At 37.6% G+C, this 13360-nt stretch overlaps 1 protein-coding gene across 3 annotated transcripts in view; it reads left to right on the top strand.

The window, feature by feature from the left end:
* ATP8A2 (ATPase phospholipid transporting 8A2) overlaps positions 1–13360 on the top strand; it is a 311681-nt gene that overhangs the window by 29258 nt on the left and 269063 nt on the right. For all 3 annotated transcript variants that reach the window (XR_003398887.1, XM_026853409.1, XM_026853419.1), the window contains exons 6-11: positions 3573–3613; positions 5427–5500; positions 8353–8422; positions 9813–9940; positions 10895–11006; positions 11680–11845. Coding sequence is in view for 2 of the 3 variants with exons in the window: in XM_026853409.1 (XP_026709210.1) it covers positions 3573–3613; positions 5427–5500; positions 8353–8422; positions 9813–9940; positions 10895–11006; positions 11680–11845 (591 nt within the window). In the remaining variant the exon portion in view is untranslated. The remainder of the gene's footprint in view (positions 1–3572; positions 3614–5426; positions 5501–8352; positions 8423–9812; positions 9941–10894; positions 11007–11679; positions 11846–13360) is intronic.

The following is a 13360-nucleotide window of genomic DNA, read 5'->3' as shown; positions in this document are numbered from 1 at the left end:
AATTTAACATTGCTGTCCTCTGAATGCCTACATCTATCCCTAATGTATTCATGCTACTTGGCATTGAATTCCTGGAGACATTATTTTTGTTTTCTTCATCTTTCTTAACTGAAAACCTGTGCAGAAAATAGGAAGTTTATTGGTGTCTGCCCTATGGTCTGTCTGTGCTGTGGTCTGGGATCTCTGTGGCCTCCTCCAGGGAGGTCTGCAGGCGAAACTGAAAATGCAGTCTGATTTCTGAGTAGAGCCCCTTCTTCCCAAACACAGTTAGCTTAAGTGTCAAAAAACTAGAGGAACACTTAAAGGAACATAGGAACCTGAACAACCTTACAGCTCCATACTTCACTTAACAGGTGTAATGTTTGCAGGACTATTTTCAGTGAGTTGCTTTTAGATTGTGCTTGAGAAGTTATGTTGATCATTGAGATAGCATATTAGTGAACATCAGAAAACATTGCTTTATCAGTTCTTCAAGATAATTTAACTATAGGAGTCTGGAAAGATATTTCAAGTGCAAGAACACTGTATTTATTAGTCATGAGAAATCCACAATTAAGTGGCTGTAGCACAGTAAGCTTTATTATAGGTAATATGAAAGGCTATTTTTTTTGAAGGTCGCAGTAAGCTGTTCTAATTAATTTATAGTTAGGGAACTTGTGCCAACAAACTTTTCAAGGGAAGTTTATCACAGTAATTGTGGAGAGACAACCTTAAAGAACACAAGGTGTTGTTGCAGAGCTAAATGGAATTTAGTACTAAAACTAATTTTAGTTTTTTCTCTGAATACTCAATACAGTTATCAATGATACTTAAAACTGTATCCTCATATTTCTGAAGAGGAGGGATAGACTAATTCTTGAGACTTGTATTATGAGTATAAAAAGCTAATTTGTGTTCAGGGTGAGATTAAGACAAATTACATTAAGTTCTCCACGTGCCTTTAGGTTCCTCTTACAGCTGAGTGAGATCTAGCAAATGCAGTCAGTGTAGAGAGCAGTTCAACTCACAAAAGTAGGTGTCTACTGGCTGCTTGGCTGTGTTCTGAACTTCACTGCCTGCAATAACCAGATGCTTGATTCAGTAGCTGGCATACAGGCTTTGCATTTATAGTCATGATTAGTTTTTTTGAGCAGTACGGTATCTTCAAAGATTTCCTATATTAAATTTACCATTAAAAACACTGGTTTTCATTGCAGAGTGGCTTTGGTATGTAGGAATTAAGTTCCCTTTGGATTGACACCAAATTGAAACTTCTGCTCCAGGTGAGCGCTGTACATCTCCATTAGGAACTGATGCATGTTAAGTTCTGAGGCAGTGTTTCATGTCTTGGCTTCACATGGTGTATATGGAGATGACCAGACTAAATGTAGTCCCAAGAGAAGCCCCTGAGCAGCATATTGCATAGAAGTAGAGATCTCAGTAATAGCTGTTCTGGTGTCTTGATCATCTCGCTGTCAGATTACAGAATAAACCAAATACTGTATGGGATACCTTTGAATAGTAGACAAGCACAGGGCTAGCAAACTGTTGCACAATACTGATAGAAAATGCTTGCCCTTCAGAAGCAGCATTTTTTCAAATGGCCTGAGACACCTAGGTGTGAGTGATAGCATTAAGCCCTAGATCTTGAACATCAATACACTGTTTTTAATCTTAAGGAGTTTTAGATTGAAAGTTTATATTGAAACTCCTGGTTTGAGTAGGAGCATTCTTTTTTAGGTATTTGTTCTTTGTTACTTTAACAAAAGACCTTTTTGACAATAAATCATCAATTTTACTCTCCTATAAATATTCTAGAGAAGACAGTCTTTTCTGTCCTTTGGAATAGTCCTATAAAACTGTATTAAGCAGAGTAGAAAGTGCAAAATTGTAACCTGAAAATGTGTAAACTGTTTTATGTCTAATGGAAGCTTTGTCTTTAGATGTTGTGGTTATGGCGTAGAAGAAGCTTACTTCAGTACTTGGCTTGACTAATTTTAATAGTTCAGTTGATTTCAGTAAGCATGAAAGCTAAATTGTTTTAAGTAAATTGTCTACAAGACCAAGTTCAATGGCACTTAAAGCTATGAAATACCTTCATTGCAAGTGAACAATACAACAGTGTGAACTGTTTGCTGAAATGCCTCAGATTTTCTGGTGAAACAGGGATCTGTTTAAAGCAAGGCACAGGAGATGCTAAATATTGCAGTTTCTTTCTGAGGGTTTGGGTTTTGAGTCAAGGCTACAGGTATGTGGCTGTTTCATTTGAGATTCTGGGCTCTGGCCTTCTGAGTTCTGAACTAAGTGGAGCTTAAATCAAGCACAGCTTGGAAGAAGGGAAGGGATGCCACAAAACTATTATTCCTTTAAACTGTGTATACCTGTTTGGGTGGAAGCTCAGCAGTTCAGATGCATTGCTAGCAGTGCTTCTATTGTTGCCACCCAAATAGTTTATTTCACTGTGATCCATGCACTGTAACGTTAAATCTCACGATTCAGTGCTCCAAAGTGTGTGGCCTGAGAACAGGAATCAAGAGATGGGTTTCTTGGTTTTGATTCACTTTGACAAATCTTGTGTTCTTGTTTGTGGAGTGGCCTAACTGGAGTAGGACAGCTGATGCTGTATTCAGTAGAATTGTATCTTCTGGGAATTTGATATGGTTTTCAAATGAGCTACATATGTGAATTGCATAGAATTGAGAAGAAAACTGTTTGTATTCAAAGTAGGGGACTGGCATCTTCAACTTCCATCTGTTGCACACTACACTTCTTGAACATCTTTGAAAACTTCTCACAGCTGCTTTCATTGAAGGGTTTGAGTTTGTTTAGGTGTACTTGGTGGGCTCAAACCTGAACTGGATTTGGCTACTCAGCAATGATTTGGCATAAATTATTTGACTTTACTGTTGAGACTAGGGTGCTATTAAGTATGTGTAGAAGCATCTAGAGGAACAATTGAATAGAAAAGCATGTTCCAGAGTGGTTAATCAATGAGTGTGTCAAGACAGCAGTATAGGACTACAGAAGCCAAAACCTGTTTCAGTACTGTTTTCCTTTTTGTTTCAATGTGAACTTCAGCATCTAGGATTCTCCTTCTGCCAAAGCATATCCTTCTTTTCAGTAGGATTTTGAACCTGCATGACAATTAAGACTCAGCCTTAAATAATAATAATAAACAATAAAATGCAAGGAAAAAGATGAGAAGTGATAATTCTGTGATTAAATTGTACATAAAGATGCTTCCTGATATTGACAGTGGGAAATAATGCCCTTTGTTTTAAGCAATGTAATTTCCCAAACAATTATCACCACTGCCCATCTGCATGTTAATATGAAATAATACCAAAAAGATATCAGGCCACCAACTGTTGTCTAGTAGGTGGAAAAAAAAAAATTAAGGGCAAATTCTTCCTGTATCGGATGTACATGCCTACAGCTGTGGACAGAAGTGTGGTGCCAACTTCTCAAAAGTACTTTTCTGATCTGTGTTAGTTCCCATTCTGGTCAGTGCTTGCTTCTGCTGAATCAGTTGTTGTGAAATTTGTCAAAATCTTGGCTTTTTATTCTAATGTAACTTTAAACTTTCTTTCCAGTACTAAGAAATGGGATGTGGCAGAACATTATGTGGAAAGAGGTAAATAAAATTGGGGATGGGAGGGAGTGGAATAAGGTGTTCAAGAAGTACTCTTGCCAGAATAAATTTGGAGTCCTAGAATTAATGTACACTATGTGAGAAAACCCTGTGACTTGGGGTAGGAGATATCCTTTCTGTTGCAGTGGTTAAAATTGCTCTGAGCAAGGCACCTTGGGTATCTATCTTTAAATCCTAATACGGTTTGTCAAATGCTAATGAGTTATTTTAAGTGTTTCTGCTTGGGTAGTTTAATATGCTTCAGGCTGTAAACAGTATTTTGTTTTTTAGTCGACATCTGGAAGAGTAACTTTCACTGCGATGCTGTACCTGCTCTGGAAGTCTTAAAAGACTTATTTTATTTTCTGTCCTAAAAAGTTCTCAGGTTTTGGGCCTAAGTAATAAGCTGTTTTGCTCAAGTAAGGAACACAAACCCTGTTGCTACCTCAGGCACCGTAAAGCCCAGTGCTAGGGCCTGTTGTGCTTTTTTTCTAGAACTTGCTGAAATCCCATGGGACATATTGGTCTAATTGTGGTTCGTAATGCCTTTTTTAAGGACAAAATTAGCCCTGATATCTAATAATGGTGAAAAAGGACACTCTTTTAAAACCTCTGGGAAGTGAGACCCATCTCGAGACCTAAAAGCAATCCTGCTGAAGTGTTAGGCTATAGTGGAAACTAAAGATTGCCAGGGATTCTGATGGCTTATGCTCATGCTAGTTTATGTTGTTCTGTGTCCTATTTGTAATGATGACACTGAATTGAAAGACACTTAAAAATGAGTCTGGAATCTGATTTTCTTATACCATTAAGCACTTTTTGAATTGGCCTGTGTCTGCATTTGCATTTTGTCCAGGCTTGCAGTTATTGTTGGGGAATAACAGTTCTATATTATCCACCTTGTTTACTTTAAGGCAGACTTCTGATCTTTTTTTGTGCTGAAATAGTAAGAAATTTGGTTTTGGTGGGATCAAAGTAAGACGTGAGTCTGCCTGTTAAAACATGCCATCTGTTTCAATTTTTATAAATTGTCTTAAATATTTAAGTCCATTTCAGACTCTCAGCAGTGCATTGGTGTTAAGCAGCCTGATACTCATCAGGCAAGCCTGACTTACTGCTTTGAGAGTGCTACTTAGTCCTTCTTGGAATGAAAGTCCCATGTGGACGTGACACTGTTAAAGGTGCCAGAAACTCTTATGTCTTCAGTATTCAAGAAATCAGTACTTAGCACATCTCAAGTGACTATAAGTCAGGGAAGAACTGGTTGGTACTATCTATCTGTAGAGAAAAAACTCCTTGCTAGTGACCAGTACAAGCATCTAAAGAGGGCTAAGGGAAAATTGAATAGTGGTGACTGGGTAGGCAAGTAATATGGAGAAGAAATAGGAGAAACTCCTGATTCTTGAGGGAGGTGAAGTTTAAAGATTACTTTTTTACTAGGAAAAAATATTTCTGTAGGTTAAATAAGGCTAAAGGAGAAAACATCAAATTTAGGTAATGGCAGGATTCTAGAAACAAGTAACGTTTCAAGTAATGTTTAGTACATACAAGTTACAGAAGTTAACACTTTCCAGTTGAGTATATAAATTTTTTCTATAGTTAATTGTTTAGCTTGCATTCAGAAAAGGGAAGGCTTTGATACTTCCAAGCTTGCAGTGAAAAGTACTCTGATTTTGAAAAGCACTGTCTCTAGCTGTTCTGTGCATGATGCTGTTCTTTTGACTGGGTGAAATAAAATAACAAACTAACATTCCAGACAAGCGAACTCTTTGTTTTTCTTTTCCATGCTACTGTACTCCTGCTCCTGACTCAACAGGTAGCGGTAGGCGATATTGTGAAGGTCACCAATGGGCAACATCTTCCAGCAGACATGATCATTGTATCTTCCAGGTATCCTGAATGGGTGTGGAAATGTGTCTGAACTGAGGTGCAGAGGACTTGAAACTCTGTATTTACTATTTATAAAGACAGACATCAGATGGCACTATCTCTTCTCCACATCTAAAATCAAATTTCAGCAATGTCGAAAGAGTGCTTTACTAGACAGTAATTCCTGTTTCATTCTTAAGAAGGCTTCTGTAAGACTTCATAGTATTGTGTACCTGTAATGCACTAAGTCTGTCACTGAGTTTGGAAGACTGAAGGTCTGTTGCATGAGCTTCATGGAGTCACTTGCTCTATGGCCTTCTGAGGTTCCCTCTATTTAATTAAGGAAGCTTAAGGGTGGTTTTGGTGAATTCTACTTAATTTCAGCAATTTTTTTTGTCCTGCCCCTTAGGAAAGATTTGTCTTGCAAACACTTATACTAAAAGGCTAGCCCAGCTGATAACAATAACTAGCCTGCAAAATAGCTTTGGGCTTAGTTTGTTTACTCCTAGTCTTAGATACATCACATGTATGGCCCATCCCTAGCATGATAGCAACAGTAAATTGTTGAGTCCTGCTCCCTTTAATTTGTGAAATACAGGACAACTTTATACTCATATACTGTCAAACAAGCTTTTGCTGTTAGCTGCTAAAAGCATTTGCCTGGTAATTGTCTGCTAATCTGGATTCTATGCTGTGTTGAACAGTTTGAGGCCAAATCAAGTCCATTGTCTACTTACATGAGACTTAAACAAGAGACAACAGCACAGTTCCTTCCTGTTTGTGAACATGCTTTTTTTCTAATAGCCAAACCTTAGGGCACCTTGCTCTTTTCCATTTCCTTCTGTCCTCATGCTTTTTAACAGTGACTGCATGTTGCTCTGGTCTCCAGGTTATAGTTCTCTTAGATGACATAACTGCTAAGGGAAGTTGTTTAAGTTGTTGTATTTTCTGCTCCAACCTTCTTGTCTGGGCTGTTTCTGTGAGGCTTCATTTTTTTGGAAGCTAGCTGGGGTAACAGTTTTCCTGAACTGTCACATGATCGAGGATATAAGTATCTTCATTCCATGGTATTACAATAGAGTATTTTTTTAAAACAAACCTCAAATTTTAAATAAGCAGTTGTCAGCATTAATATGCAGTTAGGCTATGCTTTGACATCAATAACTTGCTGTTTCAGCATTGAGGAATATTTGTTCTACTTGAGAACTTCCCTAATGCATTATACTAAAAAACTTTCTGATTTATTTCTGAACTTGCATGGGTCAGGTTTTGTCTACATGATCCTACTAACCTGCTGTCATTGATAATCACATAGTAACTGGGGAATATAGCCCAAAGTATGTTGATTTGGGAGAAGCTTTGCTTGAAATAAATAGCAATTTCTGTGGCAGTGTTGCTTTGCAGTTGATATTTTTCCCCATGAGTCTTTAAATAACAATACTAAGTCCTCAGTTCACCAGAAGGCTTTGCATACTTTGAAGGGGTGGGGGTCTTATGCTTGTATGTGTTAAATTTCTGTCTGACCTGACTCAGAGGTGAAATAAACAGCAGTCTTTATCTTGACTTTTTTTTTGTCCTCATAGAATGGTGTCATCAGGCTTACATGATGGCAAAAATATTTGAATCCAAACACAACTTTGTATGGGAACACTTCCATGCTTCTGTGAAAGTGGGAGGACTTGTTTTGCAAGAGGTCTCCTTCCAGAGTTAAATAAAGTTGTAATAGATAAGGTGTTTGTGACAGTAGTAAAATTGGAATCAAGCTGGACTTAATCTGTGTCTTTCTTGGATTCAGATTGCCCATATAGGAGGAGCCAGAGAACAGATTCTGAAACTTTTCTTAAGAAAAATTTATCTGGAGAGAAAAACCTACCTCCTTACTGTGGTATAAATGTTCCTGTCTTAATTAAATTTTTATCCTAATGACCTTTGAGTCTTCTGCTGATAAAGTACATTTGCTGTTAAAGCGATTCGTTACTTTGGAAAAGAAATAGCAACATCTCAATAATATGAGAAGTGATATGGTAAAGAAGTGTTTGAGTCTAGCTGGGATACTGATACTCCTTACTGGCCTGAGAAGACAGTTGGGGGAAAACCAGTTTTGTTGGTGCCATACAGAGTTTTTAAATCTTAAGGGGCATGTCAGGAAGAGATTTGTGATAGAGGCACCCTTTCTTATCACAGGTACTGTGTATGCAGAGCTCCTCCATGTTAGATGTAGATAAGAACTTGACTAATGGAAAATTCAGTTCTGTGAAAAACATTTATTCCTCTCCCTCCAAGTTGGTAAGGGCAGAAGCATCTCTGGAAAGATGCAGATTATAGCCCTCAGTTTCAATTTTGCTCTATCTTTTTTCTTAATCTCATAAAAAAACCATGACTATTGATGACTTCAGATGTCACTTCAAAAGTCCATCAACTTTAGAGTGATCTTGTGGCCGTGACCTTCTGTGTCTGCAGTCCACAGACAGAACTCAATAGTAGAGAGCACTACGCTCTTGATCCAAGCACATCCATTATTTGCACTGTTCAATACATAGTATTTTATCTGTAGCTCTTGCAATCTGAAGCAATTTTATGGATTGCATTGTAAAATAGTCCACTTAAGGCATTTAAGTTTATCATGACTTGTTAAATTCTTATTAACATTCTGATTTAGACTTTTCTTACTCTGTAGTTTGGTGTATGAGGGTGTTCATATCCAAAGACATCTCTGTAAAATGTCTCTTTAGCTAGCTCTTTCATGGTCATGTACCATCAACATGTATTTTTGTCTTCTGCAGTGTACTGAAGTATGTTTTGGACCATTTTAGCATGAAAGTAATATACAGAAAGTTTTGAGTTTTAATACTGAGAGTCTTATGCTTTTACAGTGAACCACAAGCCATGTGCTATATTGAAACAGCTAATCTTGATGGGGAGACGAATCTTAAAATACGACAGGTAAAACTGCATTTCAATTTTTTTTTTTCCATTTAGGTTTAAAACATAAGCTACAAAGCAGAGCCTAGCTTGCATAAAAAAAAAAAAAAAAGAAAAGCCTATCTTTTTCCATGCAGCTGTAAGCCACTTTTTCAATAGATACAAGACCAAGCAATAATGCTTCATGTGCAAGTGTAAGGAGGTAATCTGGAGTAAGTATTGTAAACTCAAAGGCAAATCAAGCAGACCTTGGCTGTGTTTTGCTGAAGGTCTAGTAAGTGGAATTCAAGTGCTGTATTAAAAAAAAATTAATCTGTGCTTGTGATGAGAGCTGCATCTTCTGCTGTCACAAGTGCTACTCTGTCTGCTGCCTCTGTGAATTGCTCAAAATGACCTGTTGTATGTTATTTGCTTTCTTTTTGTGGTATGTAGGTGAATTTTTTGGTATCTTTCTAGTTTTGTTGGAGAAATACTGTTGATCATGGTATTTGGGAATAGTTCAGAATCTTTGCTGCCTATCACTACAAAAAAAAATAATTTAGCATTTTGAAATACAGATTCCTTTGTTCTTTTAAAAAGCTGTACATTTTCTGCTTGTACACTACCTTTGTAGAAATGTCATTTAGTGTTCTGGATCAGCCCACTAGATCAGATATTGAGTTCCTCTCAGGTTTTACTTGCTTCAGGACACATGCTTGAAATACAAATATAAGGTTGTGGGGCCTTTTAGGGCCTTGTTCTGGCTTGCAATGCTGCAGTCAAAGTATGGCAAAAGAAACACTAAATGGATCACTCTTAACTAAGTGGAGGTGTTCAGACAGATGAACAGCAGTGTAGTGTTGTATGTGCACTCTGAGATGGAACACCAGTATGTTGATGATTAACCTTGAGTTAATAAGGATCAGAGTGTAATGGATGTAGTGATCCAAGAGAGACTGTGCTTAGGAGCAGCTGTACCAGCAGTAACATATCAGTGGAGCAAATACTATTCTCTACTATTAGAATACTAATTCTCTCCTATTCTTAGAATAGTAATAGGAGAGAAAATCCAAGCCTGTTGATGATACTTATACCTTACTTCCTCCTGCACATGTGCAACTTGGCGCATTGTGGATGGGACTGACGTTCCTCTTGGTTACAGAGAAAATGAAATGTAGGTAATATAACTCTCTTGTATAGAGTGATTTAAACATATAAACAGGATTTTGTGTCCGTAGTGAATCTTTCTTGCAGGAGAGAGTTATTGAATACCCATTAAAAAAAAATCAAAAAGAAAGAAACCACCACCAAACCTGACAAAATCTCCACACATTTGATTATATTGAGTCTTATATGTTGGAAGGAAGCCTCATTGTCTTAGGTTGCATTTTAATAACAATGTTTGACAAGAATTTCCTTTTTATCTCTGGAGGGATTGTCTCAAACTGCTAGTCTTCAGTCAAGAGAAGAATTGATGAAAGTATCTGGAAGGATAGAATGTGAAGGACCCAACCGTCATCTTTACGACTTCACTGGAAACTTGCGCTTAGATGGTCACAGGTATTGATGTGCTTTTGGTCTGCAACACTGAGCACTGTTTGTACTGGCGGAGAGGAGGATAACAATTGACAGATATTAGTCAGACTATCTGCCAGTACAAGAGCACATAGTTCTGTCTTCCTGTTGAATTTTCTTGTTATGAAAGAGCTGGTTTCTTTGGAGTTGTAGTGAGTTTTTTAATCAAAAGTAATGTCTAAAGAGGAGAAGTTGGGGAAATGGTTGGGGGTTTTATGGCCTTACTGTTACATGAGATAACAGAGGAAATGGGGAGACCTTTCAATTAGAGCCAAAGGCTGTACCAAGCTTAGATATATATAGAGAAAAATGATCCCAGAATCTGAATTCTTTCAGTGTGATTTTGATTTGTTGCAATTCTTGGAAGAACTTAATTTTAATACTTGAATTCATAGAACTTGAAAGGTCAGTAGGAACATACAGGTTTTATCTGGCTGTACCTATTTTCCTGCACAAAAAGTATATTCCTTGGGCAACTCAGCTGAACAGTGACAGATGCAAGAATAGAAGATCACTTGCATCCCGCTTGAAAATCACATGGGTAATACAGTTTTCCCAAAACTCCTGTCGAATGCTGTATGTGAGGTGGTAGTGAGCTTGGAATGGATGGTGTCTTTGCAACTGTGCTGCTTCTCTGCTTTTGATGCAAGAGAGAACATATTAGCTAAGGTAGATTGCAGAGTAAGTTTATGGCTGCTACACAAGTTACTAATTTTGGGGTAACTATAACACCTCCCTTGTATCACCTTTGCCCTACTGTGCTTTAGCAGGGGTTAGGCTTACACAGGTTTTGGTGTTCTCTTGAGTTGTATGGACCATGTAAGTTCATTGTATTTCTTTATGTGGTCTGGGTTTTTTTGAAGGGGTAGTAAGGCTGAAATGAGAATTACTTTAAGTGTTATCAAGAATTGAAAGATATACGTACTTCTTGTGTTGCAGCCCAGTTCCTGTTGGTCCAGACCAGATCTTGTTAAGAGGTGCACAACTGAGAAACACGCAGTGGGTCTTGGGTATTGTTGTGTATACAGGACATGATACAAAACTCATGCAGGTAAAGTTAAGGCAATCTATAGCATGTTCTAATAGAAGCTGATCATCTTACCTGTATTGTACTTGTATTTTGGACTTGCTTATGAAATGGTTTGACTTGCTGTAGCTGTTAAAGCCCTGAGTCTTTGAGGAATACAAGGATACTGTTGTACTTGTGATTACATATGTGCACATGCAACCTCTTATTGAGGTATCTGTCTCAAAACACTTAAATATGCAAACAAAAGTAACTGTATTTCATCTTTGGTAGCTGAACAATATGTAAAACTGAAGTTTAACAGCTGAGGACATAGTAATGACCACCTACAATCTTAGCACTTGGAGATAATTAGGTTAAGACTATAGTCTCTTTATTGTCTTAATGGTGGGGATTGACTGGGGACACAAGCAATGTGTAAGTGTTCCTCATCTCTGACCATCAGTGGGAAGGACAGCCTGGAGACAAGTGTACTAGGTCTTTAGAATGGAATCCTCTGACCTCCTGTCAGTTTTGGAGTCATTAGGAGTATTGTCTCCTATCACTACCTTGTTGAGCTTTGCTTACCACATTGAGTTAAATAAACTTGAATTAGCAATTTCTATAATGGACTCTAAAAATAAAGACTGAGTTGCCTCTGCAATTTCCTTTTGTACAAGTTTTTTTTTTTTTTTTTTTTTTTTCTGCTACTGTTCAGAATTCAACCAAAGCACCTCTGAAGAGATCAAATGTGGAGAAAGTGACCAATGTGCAGATCCTGGTTTTGTTCTGTATTCTCCTAGTGATGGCCCTTGTGAGTTCTGTAGGTGCCTTGTTATGGAACAGATCTCATGGTGAAGTCGTCTGGTACCTTGGCTCCAACAGTGAGTATGCAGACAGCATGCTAGAGATATATCAGACTGTAGGGCTGGCCAGGCTCTTAGCTTGGATAAATGAATGCATAAAATAAGAAACAAAAAAAGGAAGCACAACTAACAAAGCCTGTCACTAACTTTTTGGTAGATCAGTATTTTTTTTGAGAATGGACTGGCATAAGTTGAACTTGTCATTGAGGCTTCTGTTAATAAAACCTTCTAAAGATTAAGTAAATACCATTGGAATACTACCCAGGGAGAAGGGCAGAAACAGGAGAGCCAAGAGTTTTTCTTGGGTATTTGATGTTTAAGTTCTTGTAGCTCTGTGCAGATGCCATACATTAATTTGTTTTCAGAGCAGGTCATGTACTGCTGCCTTATGTGTCATTTGACTGTATCTGACTGTAGGATAGTAGGTATCAGTTTGATACTGGCTCCAGCTTCATGTGCAGAAGCAAAGGATTTCTGTAGCTGTTTTTGTCAGAAATGCTGATCTGCTCTTGTTGTGGAGAAAACTCAAATGCTAAATGTTAAGATTTTGTGTTTAATGGATAAAGTTTCAGTCTTTTGGTTTGACTTAATACTATTATGTTGTAATGAGAACTGATCTCTTAGAGTGTGTATTGAAGGGTTTTATTTGATTTCATTCATACTCCTTGAATTTGTTAGTTCAGATACCAGATGGGCCTTCTGCAAACACTTAAGGATGGAATAAATTGGTCTCCAGTAGAGTTCTGACCTGAAGGGGTTACAGTAGCTAACTATAAAATGTTGTTACAAACATCTTGGGATGCAGATCTGAAAATGATTGTCACAAACTGCAAATGGTCTTTCTGCTGGTTGATTGCAAAACAGATGGCAAAAGGTGTCTTCTGCATTTTAAGAACTGCAATTGTGAAACTAATGGAAGAATTATATAGAAAGAGCATGGAAGCACCTCATATTTGACTGTTTTTTCATAGTTGTAATCTCTTCTAGTAGCAGTATCAGAAACTTTCAAAGTTTCTTTCCTACCCTCCCACTTGGTTTTTAATGAGCAAGCTTAAATTTGTGCCTTCCAATGATGCTGTTAATATGGGAAAAGATGAATGGAACCAACTCTTGAAATTATGCTAATACAAAACAGGTGCAACCTGTAATAAACTAGGATGACATAGTAGTCTGTGTAGATGCCTTTTTGTAAATGGAAAACACACTTCCTATCACTTCTAAACACCACACATGGAAAAGACACTTTTCCAGGCTAGGCAGGTAGATATTAAATTTCTGATAAATGTCTAATTTCTATGAAGATTTTATTGGAAAAACTTCTTCTATTATCAAGTGTGCTTCTATTTTCTGTAAACTGACCAGATATGGAATTCCTGTGTGCTCACACTTGGAGGTGCCTGGGTTCAAACTCCCAAGTTTTGATCTGAGGCTTCAGCAGTTATCTCTTCTATCTCCTCCTATTTTGATCCCCTGCCTTATTACTGACTTACTTGTAATGCTGGAAACCCTTCAGATGTGGGCTGTGATGCCATT

The sequence above is a fragment of the Athene cunicularia genome (genome assembly GCF_003259725.1).
Source record: "Athene cunicularia isolate RWA chromosome 1 unlocalized genomic scaffold, athCun1 chr1_part1, whole genome shotgun sequence".
NCBI classification, from domain to species: Eukaryota; Metazoa; Chordata; class Aves; order Strigiformes; family Strigidae; genus Athene; species Athene cunicularia.
This window is presented reverse-complemented; position numbering and strand designations above follow the sequence as displayed.